The sequence below is a fragment of the Psammomys obesus genome, unplaced genomic scaffold (genome assembly GCF_907164565.1).
Source record: "Psammomys obesus unplaced genomic scaffold, mPsaObe1.curated_primary_1811, whole genome shotgun sequence".
Lineage (NCBI taxonomy): Eukaryota > Metazoa > Chordata > Mammalia > Rodentia > Muridae > Psammomys > Psammomys obesus.
Genome location: NW_026596152.1, coordinates 1,947,428 through 1,970,333, shown reverse-complemented (window position 1 = coordinate 1,970,333; position 22,906 = coordinate 1,947,428). Strand labels below are relative to the sequence as shown.

The 22,906-nt window shown below is 46.9% G+C and overlaps 1 protein-coding gene across 2 annotated transcripts in view; it reads left to right on the top strand.

Annotated features, from left to right (window-relative positions):
* Positions 1 to 22,906, top strand: part of Myh10 (myosin heavy chain 10) — a 116,938-nt gene that overhangs the window by 37,758 nt on the left and 56,274 nt on the right. For both annotated transcript variants that reach the window (XM_055594423.1, XM_055594425.1), the window contains exons 4-6: positions 2,085 to 2,112; positions 8,927 to 9,029; positions 15,292 to 15,384. In XM_055594423.1, coding sequence (XP_055450398.1) covers positions 2,085 to 2,112; positions 8,927 to 9,029; positions 15,292 to 15,384 — 224 coding nt within the window. The remainder of the gene's footprint in view (positions 1 to 2,084; positions 2,113 to 8,926; positions 9,030 to 15,291; positions 15,385 to 22,906) is intronic.

Below are 22,906 nucleotides of genomic sequence, written 5' to 3'. Positions count from 1 at the left end.
CTGCATGGCCGTCGAAGCTGGAAATGCCCAGAACAAAAGCCGCTCATCCTGGAGCTCAAGCAGTGCCTTCCAGTGGGGGTGCCAGTAGAGGCGCTGCCTGTCCAGCCAGGATGTGCCTCCAGGAAGCGACAGGAGCCTCGCCAGGCGTGAGGAGCTTTCCTTACGGGCGAGAGCTGCAGTGAGAAGCAGAGCCTCACCGGCAGCCCTGAGTCTTTGTGGAAGAGAGGCTGCATGGGACCTGGGGACAGACACTCACCTGTAACTGAGTGCTGCGCGTGGCAGCCGGGGTGGAGGCCACCAGGGCCGTTAGCCGATGGTAAGAGTTAGTTATTGGTGGTACCCGCCTGTGGTTCTGGTGACTCAGGAGGTGGCTGCAAGGGAATCACAGTTCCAGGTCAGCTTAGTATCCAACTCTGCAGTTAAAACAACAGCAGCAGTAACGAGAAGGAGGGAGGGAGGGAGACTTGCTTATGAGCACAGGAATAGAGGAGGAGCCATCTTTAAAGTTCTGTAGGGTTAACAATTATGACAGAATAGCTAAAAGACAAGCTTTCCGGGTTTTTTAATATAAAGCAATCGCTGTCTGAGCTGATGGACCTTCTAGTCACCAACCATACTGTTGTATGCATACATCAAGATACCACATTGTCATCTCATACATAAGTACAATTACCTGTTAAAAACAGTCTTGAAGCCAGGCATGGTGGCATGCTGTGAGAGAATACATTGAGAGACCAGGTGTAGACACAGGTTCTTTGTGTAGTGCAGTTTAAACGTAGACTCTATGAACAGTTTTGTTCCTTGGGGTACCTGGTGGCCTCTGCTAGAGGAACAGTGGGCAGAGAGAGGAGGCGACGGAGCAGCTACCCATGCCAGGCCCCGTGACCCACAGCGCCTCTTACAGCAGTAGAAACTTGTTCCGTTCTGTTAAGAACACAACAGCTGGATGGCTCAGTGGTTGAGTGCTTGCTTGACCAAGTACGCGAAGCCCTGGGCTCAGTTTCCAACACCACATACACACAGAAGAGCTGCTGGGGCAGAGGGCATGGGTCTTCACCCTGCTCTGCATCCCCTTTGGCTGTGTGACTCTGGCGGTTCCCAAGCTCCCCTGTACAGGAGGGACAAGAATATTTGCCAGGAATTCGGAATTAGAAGTGTAGACTAATAACTCTGTAGATGTGAATTCAGTTTTTTGTTTGTTTGTTTGAAAAGCCTGAATGCTTAATTCATTAAATCACTTTGAAATAGTAAAACTTAAAAAGCATAAAACCATATTAGAGTGTTATTGTGCATTCCTATTTGGAATCTGTTAGTCAGCTTTTGTCTCCATTACAAATACCCTAGGAAAATTTGTTTTAGCTCATATTTCAGAGGGGCCTCTGTCTGGTTGGCTGGTTCCACTGTTGCCAGAGGGGAGGCCTGACGTCATGGCAGGGAGCACATGGAGCCAAGCAGCTCAGCAGAGAGAGAAGGGGCCGGGGGCCAGGCATTTCTCTCCAGGGAATACTTCAGTTACCCACATTTCCCAGCGAGATTCCATGTCCCAATAGTGCTATCGTTTCTGAGTCTATCAAGGGATTAATCCAGAGAATCCATCAGCTGGCAGCCAGAACCTGACCCACGAACTTCCCAGGTACATCCGCGTGGCGGCACATGACTGCAATCCCATCGCTTAGAAGGCAGGGGCAGGAGGGTCAGAAGTCTAAGGCCATCTTCTATCACACAGCAGGTTCAAGGCCAGCTAGGGCTACATAAGACCATGGCTCAGAACACTAAAAACCAGGTACAGCTTGGCTTGAGACAGTGGCCACGCCTCACAGAACTGCCCTCACCGGTTGTGGGTATTCAGGAAATCGTCTTGAAAGCAGTGCTTCCTGTCTGGGTCCCTGCTACCCCAGAGAATGAGACAGCAGTGGCAGCCGAGTGGCCCTGACTAGATTTAGGACTGTGATCAGGTTCCAGCAGATTCAACTTGGACTTGAGGAGAAATCACTACTATTTTATAATGTGCTATTGCATCTCTGTTATAGAAAACATAAAATCAGGCAAATGGTCACTTTTGTTTGTTTTGTTCTGTTTTATAGATCGTGAGGACCAGTCAATTCTTTGCACGTAAGTAAATGTTGACTATTCAGACTTTTTTCTGATTCCTTGGGAAAGTAGAGAATTGCTGTTGTGTGTGGGGGAGGGACTGAGCAAGGGCGTGACAAACACTGCAGTCACTTTAAGGCTGAGAGTGGACGAGATGCTCAATCACAGCTGATGTCACTGCTGCGCCTTCACAAGACTTCTCACATTTCATACGTTAAATCTGGGAAATTCACCTCGTTGGTTTATATGTCTAAGTGTAGGATGGCCAGAGAGTTCTGCAATATAGGAGTTTTACTCAGTAAGTGTTTGTGGATCATCTCGTGCCTGTGTGCTGTGTGGCACTGGATGGAGCAGCACCCAGGGCAGGACATGATGGAAAGATGGCTTTGGCTGCACGTGGACTGTTTTTAAGAGGAGTGAGATGGAGGGTAGAGGACTTGGGAGGGCTGGAAGGCACCACAGCTCTCCTCAGGGGATGGCCACATTCCCAGCACAGGTCCACAGGGCAGAGGACTGGGAACTGAGAACCCTACCCTCTGCTGCCTTTTTCTTTGCCAGCAAACAAGGTAAGGTTTATTGGTGCAGCTCTTGGGCAAGCTTACTGGTTCCAGGGCATGGGGCCGAGAAGTCAGGCTCTGGACCCAGGATGGACGTGACATGCCAGGCAAGGGCTGACATATAGGTCCTGGTTTGAGTGCCTGCTGGTCGCTGTGCAGGCTTCGGGGGCTGGTGGCCTCACTGAGAGTAGGTTCCATTCAGAGGCTTGCGTTCATGTCCTTATTATTGGCACCTGTTGAGCCGCTTCTCCAGCCCAGGAAAATGATGTGGGGCCCAGCTCACTCTGGTGGCACTCCCAGACAGGTGGTCCTGCATAAGAAAGGAGACTGAGCAAGTCTTGAGCAAGCACTGTTCTTGTGTGGACCCTGTTTCAGTCCCTGCCTCCAGGGACTCAGGACAGGCAGAAACCTGGTGGTTTAGCTGGCTCTGCTTGACTCAAGTAGCGGCCATTATGAACAATGTTGCTTTCTTTCCCATTCTTTTTTCATTTGAAAACATTAAAATTTCATTATAAAGAACTTGAAATAAATTATAAATATTTTTAAATTAAAAAAACAAAAACTTGAGAGCTAGGCACAACAATTGTGATATTAATAGCTCTCATTTTTATTTTATAAAGTAACATTTTATTTTATAAAGTGACCCAAAACTATGAAATTGTGAAACATTGTATCCTAGTTTAATAGACAGTGTTCTTGGTGCTTTTGAAATCCAAGTGTTCAGGAGTGTGTCCACATCTGCCTGACACTGCTCCATAGCCAAGCTAAACTTGTCTACGTGCAAATAAATAGTCAACTTTATGAGGAAGTTACTTTGTGTTCATTATTTAGTAGTTTTATACTGAGTGGCTGTTTACATAGTATCACAAATCAAAAAATAGAGGCAATGTGGGTTTTCTTTATGTAAGTACACAGGGCTCCAGAGGTAGCTTAGCAGTTAAGAGCTCTGGCTGCTCTCCTGGAGAACCCGGGGCGGAGTCCCAGCATCCACATGCCGGCTGGTTTGCAGCCCTCTTCTGGACTCCAGGGGCACACATGTGGTGCATAGACACCCACGAAGGCAAAACACACATGCATACAAAATTAATACAAGCACATATAAAAATACCTACGTTGTTTGAGTTTGTCTTTAAGCCGTACTTTTGTGGCCATTTAGTTCCTACTTTGCATTTTCTGTGAAGGCTGAACTTCCAGCTTATCCTTGAACCTCTTCTGCCCATGTCCCCCTGGGTGAGCCCTGAAGACTGGCCTGGCGGCGTGAGGCCGCAGCCCACACTTGCAGACCCACTGCGGGTCACTGTGAGGACGTGCCGGGTGTCTTTGAAGAGAGCCACACCTTTCGTGCTCAGCTCCCACTGATGAGCTGGAAGGAGGAGTGTGGTTCTCCTGGTACTCCCCTCGGCCGGGCCCCGTGGTGTTAGTATTAAGGTTGATAACGCAGCCAAGCTTGATGCATCTGGAGAGGACACTGACACTTTAAGACTCTAATTTTAGACAAGCCAATAACCTCACATTTCCTTTTCCTTTTAAATATATTTCAGTATGGTGTAATAATTGTCTCCAGTCATGATGTGACCATTTATGGTTTTGTTTTGATTTTGTGTAGCAATTATCTGCCATATACAAATATCTGAGTGAGTCCTGTGTTGGCGATAGTTCGGTGCTGCCAGCAGTAACATACCTTAAAGTTTCAAGATGGACGAATGGATGGATCGATTAACTCTGCGCCACAAAGTGGCTCGCTGGGTAGAGTGCTCGCCCAGCATGCCCCATGCCCTGGGGGTATTGCCAGCATCACATAAGCCAGGCCTGCTGGGGTATTGTAATCCCAGGTAGATTGTAATCCCAAGGTCTTCTCTGGCTGCACATGAGCTTGAAGGTGACCTAGGCCAACGAACCTGACTGTAGAGTGTCACTGAAAGGCCGTTGTGTGGTCAGATGGACATCTGACAGTCTGTTTGTCTGTTTGTTTTTGAGACAGAGTTTCTCTGTGTAGCCTTGGCTGTCCTGGACTCACTTGTAGACCAGGCTGGCCTTGAACTCACAGAGACCCACCTGCCTCTGCCTCCCCGAGTGCTGGGACTATAGGTGTGCACCACCACAGCTGGCATTTCTAAATTTCCAAGTCACTGTATTTTCATTACTTTTAAAGTGTGTGTGTGTGTGTGTGTGTGTGTGTGTGTGTGTGTGTACACACAAGTGCAGGTGCCCATAAAGGCCAGAGATCGCACATGCTCGGTACCTGCTTGACCTTTTGGTTTTCTTTTCCTTTTTTTCCAATAGTTTAACATTTTAAATTTTCTTACTCTATTTGTATGGGCGCATATATACCGTTTGCACGCCTAGTGCCCATGGAGACCCGAAGAGGGTGCCAGATCCCAGGAACTGGAGTGATAGATGGTTGTGAACCACCATGTGGGTGCCGGGACTGGAACCCCTGTCCTGAAAGACAGCCCATGAGCCATCTCCCCAGCCCTCCCACTGCTTTCATTTGGGATGTTTTTATTTTCAGCTTCTGTCTATTGAGATATGTCATTTTCCATTGTGTTTCACTTTTTCTTTTCCACAAGAATTGTATTCTAATTTCTCTAGACTCTCTCATTAACCTAAGAAACCTTCCGCTGTTTGTTACTTCCTGTTACTATCTCATTGTCATCATAATCATTATCGCTATTCACACCACTGCCAGGCACAAGTCTAGACGTTCACATATTGTTTCAGTGATATGAAATAACTTTTTCTCAACTTTTATACTAAGGCCCAGAAGGGCAAGTGACTTACCTAGAGCACTACAGGTAGGTAATGTGTTTCTGGCCGTTCTCTTACTACTTAACAACAGAGATAAATTCATTTGTAGAGGGGAAAGGCTTATCCCGGCTTTGTCTCCTGCCTGGTTGGCTCCAGTGTTGGGAGGGAACACACACTGTAGAGCATCGTGGCGGGGACACGCACTGCAACAAAGGGTAAATGAGACAAGCAGGTGCTGGAGTCCCACCGTCCCTTTCTGAGACAGACCTCAGTGACTTCCGTTCCTTTCCCAAAGTCTCATTCTAATGGCCGCTAGTGCCATGAGTTAGAAACTGAGCTTTCCAGGGACACTGAGTATCTCCAGGTAAAGAAAGGATTTAAGTTCACGGTCTTAACCCCTGCATCAACACTAGAGAATGATAAAGCAGCTTAGTGTGGGACGCAAGCTCCCTCATTTTTGATCAGTCAGTGTTTGAATGGACAATATGGGTACTGTCACGCACTGCTGATGTCCTTAGATGCTGCTCTTTTTCTTCCTTGACAGCTCTATGTGTAGGAGAATCATCGTGTGTACTCCTAGTAACTCAGTCTGGCTACTCTGGGTGAACCGGTCAGCTGGGTTACAGGCAGTGGATCAAGTATAGTGGATCAGAATTATTTGAAGTTTATCTATGAAATGAACCTCAGGGAATATTTTTCTTTTCATTGTTTTTGTTTGCAAAGAATGGTGCTGACAGTTGCTAATTGTATTCACAAACCTCTGCTCTGTGGTGCTGACCTTGAAGAGGCAGTATGTATGAGAAACAGACAGGCAAGGGGAGATTGCATCTCAGATAGCTGGAGACTGGGAAGTGAGCCACGTGTGTGGGGGGGTGAATTACATTACCTTAAACTATAATTTTTTCAGGTTGACTAAAGATTCAGCCATAAAATTGGAAACTTATGAGAGGTCTAGAAGAAAATACAGATAGACTTAATAATAAATATTACATAAAATGAGAATTTAGAAGGATGTAATAATCTTAAGTGCAGAGCTTCAAAAGTGGGTAGGACCCTTATTAAAAGCTTGGTAGGTTTGAGTACCTACGACTCAGAAACTCCTAGGAGGAGAAAAGGTGACCAGTGTATTAGTCAGGGTTCCCTAGAAGAACAGAACTGAGAGAGAGAGAGACAGAGAGAGTGTGTGTGTATATATGTAAGGATTTATTAGAGTGGCTTACAGGCTGTGGGGCATTTGGCTAAAGCAGCAATGGAAAGGCCAAGAATCTGGTAGTTGTTCGCTTCTGTAGCCTGGTTATCTTGGCTAGTCTTCAGAATGTGTAGAAATCTGAAGAGTTAGGTTCTAATACCAGTAAAGAGCTACCTCAGCAGCAGGATGGATGAACTTGCTGGCAAGAGTGAGAACAAGCAAGCAAAAGCTAAAAAGCTTCCTTCCATGGCCTTTTATGAGGGCTGCCAGGAGAAGGGTAGCTCAGATTTTGGGTGTATCTGCTGACTGCAACTGTTCGGATTTAGGTCTCTCACCTCAAACGATCCAATCAGGAGACTCCCCCACAAGCTGCTTACGTTGTAATCGATTCCAGGTTTATGTAGTCGCGTTGCTAACCAAGCGTAGAGTGTGGCTGTGGGTCAGTAAGGCACTGTATCTAGGATCATCAGACTTTGGGACTGGGGGGATCAGACCCACCGCCTACACTTCAGAGGTGGGAGACTGGTGCTCAGGGAAGCTGCTCAGTAGGAGCCCTCTGCCCAGCCCTCCTGTGGCTGAGGAGAGCTGAGGAGACAGTGTAACTGGGGACCTGCTGGAAACTTGAGGTGTGGGCAGTTTACATGGAATTCCAAGGAGGGCGTCAGGATTTGCTGGGAGAGTTACTGTCCAGCCAGAGCACTTCGAGACTGCACTTGCGTGCGGGTGAACTGAGTCTACAATTTAAATTAGAGATTAAATGTCTTGCTATAGTTCAAGTATATTTTATATATAATCTTGTATATGTAGTATATAAAGGTATATCTTATATATGTTTTTATATAATATATGTGATTATTAAAAGAGTCACAGCCAAACATTGTGAGATACTTAAGGAGTCTTGTGGAAAAGTGGGAGGAAAGGGAAAAGGACCCGGAGGGGACAGGAGCTACACAAGAAGACCAACAGAGCCAACTAACCAGGGCCCAGAGGGGCTTGCTGAGACTGAAGCACCAACCGAGGACCACACATGGACTGGACCTAAGACCCCTACACAGATGTAGCAGATGGGCAGCTTAGGCTTCATGTGGGTCCCCTACTAAAGGAAGGGGGGCTGCATGGGGCATGGACTCACTGCCAGTGTTTTGATCACTTTCCCCTGGCAGGACTGCCTTGCCAGGCCACAGGGGAAGAGGACATGCTCAGTCCTGATGCACCTTGATGAGTTGGGAAAGGAAGCCATCTTTTCTGAAGAATAGGTGGGGGGTGGAGTGAGGGAGGGTGGAGCTGGGAGGGGAGGATGGATGAGGCTACAACTAGAATGTAAAATGAATAAAAAATAAATTAAAAAAGAGTAAGCCATTGCTCATTTTCTGGAGACCTGAACTATTTATTCTAAGCAGAGAGGCAAGAATCTGAGTGTCCCTGGGAACGCAGAGGGCTTGCTGTAGTTCAGGCTTGGTCCAGAAATACGAGGTACCGTACTATGAGGTTCTGTGGGTTCAGAGGAACCATGTGGTCATGAGGGCAGGAGCCCGTGTGCGAGGCCAGTACGGGTGGAAGGCTTTCTCCAGGGGCAGCAGGTGGAGGCTCCAACGCTAGGTGCAGGAAAAACGTGTCTGGGTATTTTCCTGTGTTTTCTTAAAAGTACTACCAATGAATATTTATTTAGTTTTGATTTATACCTTTTTTTATTTTTCAAGACAGTTTCTCTATGTAGCCCTGGTTGTCTTGGACCTCACTTTGTGGGCGAGGCTAGCCTAAGAGATCTGTCTACCTCTGCCTCCCCAGTCCTGGGATTAAAGGCACATGCCATCACACCTAGCTTAATTAGCCTTTTAAAATAATAGTAATTTTCTTAGTCAAGAATGATGGCTTAAACCTTTAATCCCAACACTTGGACAGCTGAGGCAGGAAGATCAGTGTGATTTCAAGACTAGTGTACATTATAAGTGTTGAGTGCCCTAGCGTACATGATAAGCTAGCCTTGGCTATACTGGGAGGCTGTTTCAAAAACCACAAAAACAAACACACATGAGAATAGCTCTTATGTGCGCTTATTGAAATGGTAGGAAAGATGAAAGACAGGTACAAAAGTAAATGAATTCTCTTTTGCAGCCCAGAGCCCACTGTTTGGGGTACATTTTTGATACATAAAGAAAGCGATTTCCAAGGTGTTTTTTCAGTGTGGTAACAAGGTTCATTCTAAGAATAAGGAGTTGATAACTTAAAAGAATAACACATTTTCTTCTCTGTTATTACTTTGCCTGTAAGTTTTCTGCTGCTTTCTCTCGTTTTTTCTTTCCCTAAATCTCTAAGCAGCTGCTGTTGCTGTTTCTCACAGGGGCGAATCGGGTGCCGGGAAGACAGAAAATACAAAGAAAGTCATTCAGTACCTTGCCCACGTTGCTTCTTCACACAAAGGAAGAAAGGACCATAATATTCCTGTAAGTCTTTGCTTGGTTGCATTTTGTCTGCATTTCATTGTTTTATGTGACAGACGCGGACAGGAAAGTGCAGCTGCTCCGTACACCGCTCTGGCTCGAGGCTCCCGGCCCACACACCCCGCAGCCCCACTCTTCCTTGTGGTCGGGAGGAGCCAGGCACAATATAAGGAAATTAAGTAGACTCCCCCACAAGGCAAACGGGAATTATGGCTGTGGCCTGGAGCCCAATTTATAAGTTAATGAGCGGTGCATGTGAAGATTTAGTTCCACCAAACGCGTGTCTGTAAGTAATTTCAGTGGTTCTTTCCAGATTGCAGAATGGCTGGGGCTGCTGCCTGTAGCAGCCCCAGGGGTTGAGGGGTCTGTGGGAAGAATTGATGGATGATAAGAAGGTAAAAAACACAGACTATGGGTGCCAGTGAATCCCTCATGTTTTAAGATGTTGTGATGGTTCTGCAAGCCTGCGTGTGCCAGCCTCATCAGCTTCTGCTGCACGCTGGCTTGGAGCTAATGTCTGCTTCCCTGTTTATAACGAGCAGCAGGAGTCGCTGAAGCCAGGGAGACCCCAGGCAAGTGACCTTTCTTCCTTTCAGTCCTGAGGGCCTGCACTGATGTCTGTCATTAGAGCCAGGCTCTCCTAGAAACAAGTAGCACTCTTGGTTCTGAGTGGAGTCTATTCTAAACCGAGATATAATGTTGAAAATGTATTGACTGCTAGAGCCCTATTCTTTCAGCATGCATGTGTGCTTCCCATTGTGTTCTAGATAAATCTGAACATTTCCCCTTTATCATGACATTGAAATGCATCTTTATGAAGTCTTTAAACTTAAGATAACATCATCTGTCATCTTAGCTAGAATCACCTTTCTATTTAGCAGGGACACGAAAGCTTTGTTTTGTGCTGAGCATCACATTTTAAATTTGGGATACAGTCTTGAACTTGTACTCTTGTTTCTAATCTGTTAGGTTTTTATGGCTCTGTGTGTTTTAGCCTGAAGACTTCCTTATTGTATTTAATATCTTCAATAAATTAGAATTTTCTTTGTGCTGGGCAAGTAGTGGATGAGTTATCAGCTGCGTGCCTTTTAACCCCAGAATTACCAACACTGAACAAACCACACACCAGAGCTAGGTTCCATTCCCTGCTTCCCAGGAGGCCTGGAAAAGTGGGACATGGCCTTGGACCTGATCCTCACCTTGGCACGGCAACTGTTTTGGTTTGCCTGTCTTCTGCCAGCACGATGGTGTCATTCATTTAAAACAAGAAGCAGTGCTGTTGCCACAGCTGATGGACTAACATATATAGAAAAGATCGCACATACCTCTGTTCCCCGAAGGACTGTCACCGGTGCCGAGAGGTTTGAGTGTCTTTCTTAGTGTTTGAGGTGAGAAGTTGTCCGTCCTGGTTGTTCCACTATGAAGGCCTGTGGTGTTCCTTGTGACTTACTGCTGTCCAGGCCAGCAGCAGAGCTTGGATGCTAACGAAGGAATCACCATGCTGTGGGATGTATAAGGGCTTCTTTGGTAGTTGAAGGAGGACAACACAGACAGGAAACCAGGTTTTCTCTGCACTCAAGGCACACTCTGACTTTTAATCTATGCAGAGCACTGAGGTAACGTTATAAAAGCAAGATGAGGATTTAGATCTTTCAGGTTCTCTGAGACCCAGAAGCCACTGCCATTTATGTATTCTTTCGATGCCATTTTAACCTGCTCTGCATCCCAGTCGTATGCGAGCAGCATGTCAAACTTGGATGTCTCGGGTTCCAGTCCAGCCCTGGTCGCAAGTTCTCCCAAAGGAGGAAGCTGCGCTTTGGCTGTGATGTCCCTGCTGAATTGCAGGCCTCTGCGTGTGCTGTTGGTGCACACAAGCCCCGGGGCTGCCTTTCTGCATTCATTGCTACCTTAGTCAAGCTGGTAGTAGCTGTGTGGGTGTTTAGAAATGAGCAAGTATCGGTCCTTGGTTTCCCTCCAACACCCTGAAGAATGTGAACTTATAAAGCAGTCCCTTGCTACCCCAGTGGGGTTGGCTCCCCTCTCAGAAGCTCAGGTACCACTTGTAAAACCTAGCCTGGGCAGCCCTGTGTGTCATTTAAGTCACACTAGAGACTTACAATGCCTGTTCCAATACACGTGCTGTGTAGGTAGTTGTTACCGTGATAGAGGGGAACCCGTATGTCTGGCACACGTGCTGCCCCCACAGAATGTTTTCACGGCTTCTTGGTGGAGTTCGCAGGGGCAGGGCCTGCGCGTGGCTGACCTTGCCAAGTCTCCATTTGCTTTACTTCATTTTTCTCTCCCACTCTGCTTTTTGCATTGGTTTCTGAATTTACAGTGGACTTTGTTGGTCAAATAGTGCAGTATAGTTCTTGCTGTGCAGTCCGACCATCCACACAGAACGCCGTGTTTTCACAGCTGTTGTGTTCACAGCTGCATAGTTGAGCATCATCACAGTGCTGGACATTTTCATTTTTGTTTTCCCACAGGAAACCCCTGTGCCTGCTGGCCATCACCTCCCGTTTCCTCCTGTGCTGACAGCCACTACCCCTCTTTGTATTTCCACATGTGCCTGTTCTGGACCTTGTGTGTGAATGAGAATGGTCGCCCGGCTGTTCCTCTCTAGGCGTGATGTTGAGGTTCAGCCGACATTGTACCATTACAAGTGCAGCGTTCTTTTCTTATGGCCTAGTAACGCTCTGTTGTATTAAATGTGCCTGTGTCGCGGTCCACTCAGCAGCTGGCACACATTTGGGTTGCTTCCGTCTGGGCCATTTTGAACGTTGAGGTACGTTGTCTGTAGGGACACTGTTTCCTTGCACGTGCGCCGGGAACTGCATTGCTGGATCATGTGAATGCAGGAGAGCCGTGTATGACCGCTTGATTCTCTGTGCCCAGACCCATGCTTGGCAGCATCTGCTCGTCAGCATAACCACCACCCAAGTGGTATGGCGGGTCCCTTATATTTTCCTTGAAAATATGAATAAATAAAATTTAAGTTACAAAAGTAAACTTCAAACGAAGATTTGTCTGAACTTTTAGATATGTTGTATAACATAGTTGGAAGTTATATTTGGCTTTACTCCCTCAGTGCCGCCCACCAGGCAGCTGCAAGCACAGCATCAGTGCGGTACTGCGGTCCTGACAGGTCGTTTGGAGGCTTTCCAGTGCCCATCACTCTCCAAACCCCAGTATGGGCACAACTAAGCTCTAAGACTACCTCTAAGAGCAATGCTTCAAGCCAGTCACTTGCCTCTCGACATCTTCAGATGACCGTGTCCCTCCTCAGTGTCTAAACTGCCTTGGGCTGAGGCAGAGGTGACAGGGCAGATAGGGACACCAGAGCCTGCTTGAAATTGGAATGTGACTTTCCGCTTGTTCTGAGGCCTCCTGCCCCACCCTCCGTGACCTGGAGCACTTGTGCCTGGCCCAGCCAAGTGCGGGGTCCTCTTCCGAGGTTCTCTTGTACGCTGTACCATAAACACGAGGATATGGTTTTCACTGTGGTTGGTAGACCTTCAAACATTGTATAACTAAGTCCTTAGACTTTTGTAAATGATTTAAATAATGCTTCCCATATCCGTAGAGAACGCTTATCGTCATCATATAGAATGGACGCAAAGGTGTGTGCCTACTTCTAGGAGGGACGTAAGCTGCCATTGCTCCCTGGGAGTTTTTAGAGACAGAAGTACCATTTACCTAGTTCATTATAAGACTGTGATAGCAGTTTTAAGACATGCGCTTTGTGTAAGATATTTACCTGGTCTCACTGATGTCTCAGCTAAGTTAGGAGAGAAGCAATCCCATGACACCATTAGGAAAGCCAACAGCTGTGACTCAGGACACTAATGTGCATGGTGACCTGAGACCTCAGCCTCTGGCTCGCCGCCACCCCTTCCCAGGCACTACCAGAACATTTTAGGACTTATGCATCTGCTCCAACATTCCCTGTGTCATTTTGACCTGATACTGACTGAGATAAGGGAAAGGAACCAGCGAGATAAATGTGACCCAACGGTTCCCTGTTGCCATGCTTAGGGGCATGAAAGCAGAAATGCTATACTTGCTTCACTTCCTAGTTAGGAAAACACCTTAAGATAGATTGTCAATCTTTTAATCATGATTTGGAAGACAGCGTGTGATTTTAAGGAATCTGTATTTCAGAACTCTGTCTTACAGTAGGTGCCTCACTTACCAGAGTCTCAGTTTCCCTGACAATTTCTGTATTCTGATCCCATGTAAAAAGGGGTTTTCTGTAATCCATGTTTTCACCCACACCCTTGTTCCCAGACATAATGATTCTTGAGTCCTAAACATTTACAGAAGCCTAGGCCACTAAAGCTAGGCATGTTCTGCCATGTGGCTGGCTACCTCTGCTCAGGTTTCATGCACCTGTCCTCAGTGTCCCGGAGTGAATTCCCGACACACTTCACTCCATTCACTCTGTCTACTGGAACTTGTCCCTCGTCTTTCCTGCCTTTCAGCTATAGTCCAGCCGTCTGTTTATTGACAGGGAAAGAATCCATACAGTACACAAGAGATTATACCTACAATCCTGCAAATAGAATTGGACAGCAGAGGAGAGAGGGAGCCTTTGGAGGTTCAGACAGCTGGTATAGTCCGCACACTACAAGGAAGGTCTCAGACAGTCATGTTGATGGAAATGACGGCTCACAGAACAGTAACCCACAGTCTGCCTGCGTCTCCTGCAGGCTGCAGTACGAGGGACTGAACCCGTGACTTTGCACATGCCAGGCAGGCACTCTCCCTCTCCTCTACATCCCCAGCCCACACCAGACATTAGTAACAGGAGCTTTCAATAATCAAACTTAGGTCAGGATTCCAGTCACCTTTAAGAAATTACTGGCTGAGAGTGGTGACACATGTCCTTGATCCCAGCAATCAGGAGGCTGAGGCAGGTGGATCTCTGTGAGATCCACACAGTAAGTTCAAGGACATAATAAGACTGTCTCAAAGGAAGGAAGGAAAGAAGGAAGGAAGGAAGGGAGGGAGGGACGGAGGGAGGGAGGAAAATTGTTACCATGTAATATACAGAGGTTTCCATAAAAACAGTCTAAGTGTTGAAGCCGATAAACTGAGAATCAGTGTGGAAAGAGGTTTCCTAATGCCCAGGAAGTGGAGTGATACTAGGCAATGAATTCACAAGACAGCACCAGTCCTTGACTGCATTCAGCTGAACACAGTGCTGGACTGCGGTTAAGGCCTGTGCGAGTCCAGGCAGTCCAGATAGACCTGAGGTGGCTTGGGAACCCTGCCCTGCCCTTCAGAACTCATCTCCTCACAGAGTCCCGGCAGGGGATGCTGACACTGTGAGTGGGCCCTGTTGATGCCCAGATCCGCGAGTGAGGTAATGCCGTAGCGCTCATTGGCCCCTTTTTGAGATTTGATCGTGGCCTGCATCATACATCGTGATGACCACTAAGCTCCAGAAACTCTACATGAGGTTCTTTGTATGTCACTCTCTTTACTCACATTTGCTCGGGGTTCTATTTTCTTTAGGACTAGAATATTGTGGGCAACCTAAAGTACAGAGATAAGATTGGGGGTAGATTTAGATCGGAAGAGATCATTCTGAAATTCATTCCCTAAGCGGAGCATGACTTCCCAGTGTTTTCCTTGGCCTCTGGTATCACGCTTTCTCCCGCAGCTTTGTGTGGGGTGTCATGAGCTTACACTTGTCATTTGAGAAGTCTGTTCTGAAGACTGACTAAAGCACACTTTTTGCCAGGTGCTCTACTGGTGGGTGGCGTGAGCGCCATCACTGCCAGCCGCTCACGTGTCGGTGGGGCTGTTTCCCATCCTCCCTGTGGCGACGCCGACTGAAAGCACTCGGGAGGGTGTGAACGCATACCACAGTGGAGATTATTCAGTCAGCCACCTTAAGCCCTCCACCCAAAGCAGAATCGAAAGTAACAACAGGGGCAGTGTCTCCTTCAGCAGTGTCACGCTCAGTTCCGCCTCAGGAACACCGGTTGCTGTCTTACTTTCTGCCTAGTTTAAGTTGTTGTCTGTCCAACATGCTGTTTGCTCCTCCTGTGGTCCCTCTCTGGATGCTGGCCTCTTTTCCTCTCAGCAGAAGCCATCACCATAACCAGGAATGAGGAGCCGGCAGAGGTCACTGGATGGCGGCAGGGTGAAAGTGTCAGGGAGAGGGTGGTCTCGTAGCCTCTCCTTCACCCAAGGACTGAAGTAAAGACGAGACATTAACGTGTGTGTATCTATGTGTCTGTTCTGTGTCTTTCAGGGGGAACTTGAACGGCAGCTTTTACAAGCAAATCCAATTCTGGAATCATTTGGAAATGCGAAGACTGTGAAAAATGATAACTCATCTCGCTTTGTAAGTAGAAAAGCCCCAAAACTTGGACTTCCTCAGATGTCCCATGAAATGTCTCCTATGACTTGAGCAAATGGATTGATAGGTCTTTTTAGATGTTGAGAAAGGCTAGTTAATGGATGTAGTAATACTTCTAGTTGCCACATTGAAAGTAATTGTAGTTGTGTTTCATTTCCTGTTTTTATGTGGACACATGATGGTATAGGAGCGCTCCGCTCTCTTTTCCACCTCTGCCAGGCCCTCTTATGGGGTTGACATGGGTAGTGGTGTGCTTGCTATTTTTATATCAACTTGATATAAGTTACAGTCACCTGAGAGGACGGAGCCTCAGTGGAGAAAATGCTTTCATAAGATTGCTGTCGGCAAGCCTGTAGGGCATTTTCTTAATTAGTGATCGGTATGGGAGGGCCAGCCCATGGTGGGTGGTGCCGCCCCTGGGCTGGTGGTCCTGGGTTCTATGAGAAAGCAGGCTGAGCAAGTCATGAGGGACAAGCCAGTAACCAGCCCCCTCCATGGCCTCTGCATCAGCTCCCACCTCCAGGTTCCTGCTCTGCTTGAGTCCCTGCTTTGGCTTCCCCAGGGAACTATGACGTGGGGTACGTAAGCCAAATAAATAAGCCCTTTCCTCCCCAAATTGCTCTGGTCCTGGTGTTCATCGCAGCAGTAGAAACCCTAAGACAAATGGCGTGTGTGTCGGGTACTTAGCAGGTCACTGGGTGTGATGACGTTGGTGTCACTGTAACAGTTGTCCTTGTTACTACTTTGCGTCTCTGTGGGGCATAGACAGGGCGCTTCTCACTAGGATGGGGTCTGTTTACAACTTCTTTACTTTGCTTTGTTTTTGTAGCCCTGGCTGTCCTGGGATTCACGTGGTAGACCAGGCTGGCTTTGAACTCACCACTGGGTTACAGTGTGTTTTCTTAACTGTTAAACTCTGCTAACCCCTTAATATCTAAGGAATTAATGACGAAGGGGGCTTTTTTTTCCTATTATCCAAGAAACTTAAACTTTAATGTTCAGTTATTTCACTTAAGTTGTTCAAATTTGACTATTTTTTCCCTCCTGAAGCGTTGGTGATGGTCAAGAACACCAGGAAGAGGGGCTCTTTAGTTGTAGCAGTATCTTTGTTACCTGCTCTTTAAAACTGAGTGTGTGTGTGTGTGTGTGTGTGTGTGATATTGTGGGCTGCGTGTATGCTTTTTGGTGGTGTGGATCTTGTGACTAGTGGAAGGGACTGGGTTCAGTTGTCACAGAGGCCTAGACCAGTAAACTTGGGCCTCTAGCTGTCTAGGTTGTAACCAAGAGATAAGAGATGTGTTTTTTTCAAGGAAAGTTTGTATCAAGACATCAGTAGGTCTGGTTTTCTGTAAGACTTCTCTCCTTGTCTTACAGATGGCCACTTTCTCCCAGATCTCCCTCTATCTGTGTCTCGGTCTCCTTGTGTGATGACACCTGTCTGTTGACTAGGGCCCATTTCGCTTAGTCATCATTTAAAGGCCTTCTCCTCCAACTGCATCCTGAAGTGCTAGGGTCAGAACGTTAACATGAGGGGAGGTCACCGCTGTTGGTCTGTCTCAGCCTGAGAGCTCAAGTGTGACAGGCTTTCCACATTATGTAGGAAACCACGATCTGTTTGCCTGGAATATTGTTTGTTCCTAGTGAGGAATGTTTGAAGATTCGCTTAATTGTTCATTTAGTAATTCCTTTAGCATTGTTTGTCCAAAGTGGCTGAGAATGCCTGTACCTGCATTTAGAAATGGTTGGGGGGGCGTTGAACTAGAGGCCTGGCCTTCCCTGAACCATCCACATTAATCTATGCCATAACTGAATCTTAAATTCTCCTGAAAAGCCTGTGTTTAGTGGGATGGGAGAAGCAGTGAGCTCCCAGTTTTGGTATGTGGCTTTTTTTTTTTTTTTTCCGTGAAGATTTGCAAGTACAGCTTCATGGAAAGTCCTTTATTTTACCACATAAACCAAGCCCCTCATCTTTCTTGACACCTCCCCACCCCCACTGCCTGTCTAAATCCAGGAGAAACTGTATGATACAGAGTAGTCTTATTTTTACCTAGAGAAGTTGCTACTAAAACACTGCTTGTGTCTGTTGGTGGTAATTAAACCGATAGAAGAATTTACCCCCTGCCAGGGGCATGACTTCATTCCTTCTTACATTCAGTTACAGCAAATAACCCCAGAAGATACTGACGTTGTCTCACGGTCCCTGGATGTTGGGAGGTTGGTCACAGCTGCTGGGGGTTCTGGAGCCATGCCACACAAAGTTGTCATTCTGACTAAAGCTGTCATTATGACATTGTTGGGTAGCGCTGACATCGAGTGAAGGCCTGGCAGGCTGGCAGCTCCTTCTCCGGCGTCTGCAGGCAGCTTCTGACCAGATGTATTCCCCATCAGCTGAGGTAGAAGGCCTCAGGCCTCAGCAGCTGAGCCTCTTTGGAGCTCCCTGAGTGACCTCACATGGCTGCTGTTTTCCCTCGAAGGGAATGAGCCAAGAGAGAAGACAGAGCCTGCTCAATGTCTTTTATGAGAGCATCTTGAAAATTGCATTTCAGTCCTTTTTGGTGTCCATCGTACAATCTGGCTACCCCAAATCCTTAGAGGATCTCCTTGTTGACACATAATAGGTGCTGATGTATAATTGACATTACTCTTCTTAAATCTTATTTTTACATTACATTTTATTTTATTTTTGAGACAGGTGTCTCTGTGTGGCCCTGGCTGTCCTGAAACTTCCTCTGTTGATCAGGCTGGCCTCAAACTCAGAGATGCACCTGCCTCCCAAGTGCTGGAATTAAAGGCCCGTACCACCACTACCTGGCTGTAGTGACAAGTTTGGATTTTGATTTCTTTTAAAACACAGAAGTATGTTTTCATTTTAATCCCAGGTGTGGGGATTAATCCCAGCTGCCTTGGACTGTCTGCAGCAGCTGGCTATGCTCTGCCTCGTGCTCTAGCAAAGGTGTGGTTTTGCCAGCTGCAGATAGTTTCTGTGACTGTGTGACATTTGGAATTCTGAGAACTTTTCAGAGGCTATGGAAATGCTAGAGCCTCACAGGGCGGGGTTGTTGTTCTGGGGTGGAAGTTGGTTGCAGTTGTTATAAGAAGAAAGAAATTAGATTCAAGGATCTCCTCTCTGTCCTTTCTCTCATATCTAGTGATAAGGGATTAATCCAGGTGATAGGGGGACTAAAGGGTGGGAAAAAGTAGCGAGGACCAGCAACGTCTGGTTTCCCCACACGCACACACACACACAATTTTTCTAAGTATGTACCATGTACTGCTGCCCATGGAGGCCAGCGAAGGGGCTTGGATTCCCTCTAACTGGAGTTACAGACCTGGAAGAGCAGTCAGTGCTCATAACTGCTGAGCCACCTCTCCAGCCTCAGCGTTTCTCTTGCTAGTTCTTCATTGGGGCTCCCCAAGAGATAGTCAGCCACTGGGAAGGTACCGGTGTGCTGTTGGTTCCTGTTGGGTAGAGATCAGAGAGGCTGCTAAGATCCATAATACAACTACCCAAATGTCAGTGATGCCGAAGTTGCAAACTTCTGCTCTTGGCTGTACATTCAAATTATAGCTCAAACTAAACTTTACTTGCAAAGGACATGAGCATGCTGTTTGGTTTTCGTCAGTTGGACACAGTGTCGCCTGAGTGCAAGGAAGAGCAATTGCTCCTCTTAGACTGGCCTGTGGGCAGGTGCAGGCACTCTCCTGATTACTGATGGCGGTGGGAGGCCCAGCCGAGTGGTGGCACCCCTTGGAAGGTGGGCGTGGCTGTGCAGGAAAGCTGGCGGACGGCATTCCTCTGGGCTCCTCGCTGTAGTTCCTGCCTCACAAGTTCCTGCCTGAGTGATCAAGGCAATATTAATATTCTTAGATAGAATTCTCATTCAAAAAGCAAAGCTATTTTTCCAGTTTTTCACTTTTTGTACAGTCGTGGAGATTTCTTTGTTGGTTTGCCTGGCTTCTAAGAAGCTTTCTGATGGGATCGTAAGGGGAGCGACACTAAAACAGCTGTCTTGATTTTCGTAGCTTCATAAAGAATAACTTTGTAATTAGTTTTGCTGCCTGAGTACCATTCAGTTAAGGTGCCCTTTCTATACGTGTTCCTATCCATATTCCTATATAGATTCCTCCGCCTTTGGGTGTCCCCTTGACTCCTCAGGGGCCTGAAACGAACCAGTGATAACTCAATTTCAAATTAATTTTGAGTGCTGGTTTGTTGTGCTGCTGAATTAATTATTAAGCATCTCTTCTTTGCCCAGCGGTTGTGTCTGTGGGTGTCTTCTAGGTCTCTAAGGTTCAGCGTACTCTAAATAGAAAATTTTTTGGTTCAGAATTTGTTCCATTATGTCTTATATCAGTAAATTGAATGGCATCAAAAAGCCCCTGAAGCTTATTAAAGCAAAATAAAACAGCAAAAACTTGGGAAATATAAAAATTCCTAGGAATTCAGAGCCTTCCTCGTGGCCCATGGCCCAGGGGGCAGTGAGCCTAGTTGGTTTAGCCTCCTGAGTGTGCCTGAGCGTGACCACGTTGCTCCCTGCCCCCAGCTGTCTGAGCACCCTCTGAGGAAGCTGTTACTCTCACAGCCTCCATGTTTCTCTCAAGGCAGTCAGGGAGCCGGTTGCCCACAGTCAGTAGCAGTTACTGTGACTGCCGCCCCTCCCCCGGGGATGTGCACGAGCCGGGAGGGCCCGTGAGGGCCCGTGAGGCCGTGTGCCCACTGCGCACCTCACAATGTTCATGGATGTGTTTGTAGGATCCATTCCACCAAACGCCCTGGGTGCCACTTAAGAATGCCTACTGGGCAAGCGAGAGCCCTTTCCCAGGGCACCCGCCTTCGTTCTGGTTCAAACATTAACACCCCACAGGCCACATCACGTGGTTGCGAGCTCAGCATTGCACCCCTAAGAGCTCGCGTGCTGCTGTCTCAGGAGTAGTGTGGGTTGGGATTGTGTGGGAGGCTCCGTGGACAGGACAGGACATCCTGAAAGTGATGTGATGCCAAAAGATGGTCCGTGTGCACAGTAAGAAGACATGCTGTCATGTTTACTGCAGTGAAAATATTGAAGCTGTAGCCTCCGAGCTTCAGAAGCCATTTGGTTCCATGTCTTTGATCTGATATAGCCAGCTAATTTCCTGAAGATATCTTTTCCTCTGAAGATGCCGGCATGTGTTCCGTGTTAAGGGATTCTTTAGGAGAGCATTACCGTATGAAAATAATCATCACAGTTAGTCCAGTGCACTTTATGAGAAGCAGAATATGTTCCAGATGGAGGCGGTTTATGGACAGTGGCTCTCACATCGAGTCTTTGAAACAGGGCTGTTGTTGGAAGCCGCAGACAGAGCTCTCGGAAAGCTGTTTGCACGAGTGCTCTATTTCTTTACTAATTGTGTTCTGCTGTTAAACCAACCTGAGCCAGTTTAAGCGTTCAGCTCTCTGTGCCCTCTGGTAGATAATTAGCCTCCAGTAGTTGGAGCAAGGCAAGGTGCGGGGCCTCCCTCTGGCCTGCTTCCTGGATTATACTGAAATCAAATCACAGGTTTACACCCTCATGTGTGCTGCAAACATTAAAACCCCCAAGTCTTCTGACCAAAACTGTCCCTGAAAAGTCCACCAACTGTAGCTGGTGTGACAGTCTCAGATGTGACAATCTGTTCTGTAAGCTAGCATCGCAGAGCAGCACTGCGCACGTTCGCCCTTGCAGAGCCTTAGTCTGAGTCACAGCTCGGTAGAAAGTGTGGTTTTCTGGACAGGTCAGCCTGTATCTCAGCACACTCACGTTACCCTGGTGATTTCCGCTGTCCATTACGTTCAGTAACAGACCAGGTAGTTCACATGCAGACTCGTGTGGCAGCAAAAGTTCTGGGGTGGTTAGGAGATTAGGATAATTGAAATACTGCCGTGGCCATCTGGCCTCTGGATTAAACCCTAGCCAGTACTCCTCACAGGACCTTCCTGTTGAAGGGAAATGGCCGCCTCTGGAATGGAACTTAAAACAGAGCACACATATGTCACAAACTTTGCTCAAGTAAAACATGGCCCAAATGTAATGGTGTTAGGTGCCAAACTAGGAAGGGGAAATAACTGCGCAGTATGAAACTAGCTGCTTTTTCCCTGTAGTAGCTGCTAAATAATAATTCATTCCTCTCAATTACTCTAGATGTTTTGATAGCCACTCATGTCAGTTCAGAGCAAATATTAACTAAACAAGATGATTGCATTTTCTCTTCTTTTCCCTTTTTTTAAATTTTTTTTATTATAAGTTACATTTTATTAACTCTGTATCCCAGCTGTATCCCACTCCCTCATTCCTTCCCAATCCCTCCCTCCCTCCCACATCTCCTCCCTGCCCCTTTCCAAGTCCACGGATTGGGGAGGACCTTCTCCCCTTTCATCTGACCCTGTTTTATCAGGTATCTTCAGGACTAGCTGCAAAGTCTTCCTCTGTGGCCTAGCAGGGCTGCTTCTCCCTTGGGGGGTGGGGAGGTCAAAGAGCCAGCCATTGAGTTCCTGTCAGAAATAATCTCTGTTCCCCTCACTATGGGAAACCAATTAGTTACTGAGCTACACGCGCTACATCTGAGCAGAGGTTCTAGGTTATGTCCACACATGGTTCTTGGTGGAGTGTCAGTCTCAGAAAAGACCCCTGTGCCCAGATATATTTGGTCCTTGTGGAGCTCCTATCCTTTCCACGTCATTCTAACTCCCCCTTCTTTCATCTGATTCCCTGCACTCTGCCGAAAGTTTGGTTATGAGTCTTAGTATCTGCTTTGATACATTGCTAGGTAGTGTCTTTCAGAGGCCCTGTGCAGTAGGCTCCTGTCCTGTTACTTGTTTTTTCCTACGTCCAATGCACATCCCACTTGTCTAAGTGAGGATTGGTCATCTTACCCCGGGTCCTCTTTCTTGTTTATCATTCTGAGTGAGGTATCCCAGAAGGAGAAAGATACACATGGTATATACTCACTCATATAGATCTATAAGATATGATTAACATAATGAAATCTATACACCTAAAGAAGATAGACAAGAAAGATTACATTTTCTTTATAGAATTAAAATAGGCAATATCCAGGTTGTCCTAGGAACTTGTGTTTTAAGGCTGGGCCCAGCATAGGTACCGCCCAGCATTCTGAAGGTGCTGTGGTTAGTCCCTCAGCTGAAGGAAAGTGGCTCTCACAGACATGGCTCGTTTCTGTGCAGACTGCCCTGGACAGCTGTGAGTGTCGTCCATCACAGAGTGCTGCTGCGATGGCTACAGTGAACAGCCTCTGTGGCCTTCTCCCTTCCTCATTGGCAAGTCTCTAGGTGAACGTTCTGAGTACCACAATCTGAGATTTATGGAGATAGTATGTTTAGCATGGATTTCTTCACGTAATAGTTAAGAAATAAAGGACCCACTCTAGTTTCTCAGTTTAGTCTGGGTTTGTGTTTCACCAGAAACAGTCATTTGGAATGAGTTTGTGTGTGTGTGTGTGTGTGTGTGTGTGTGTGTGTGTGTGTGTGTGT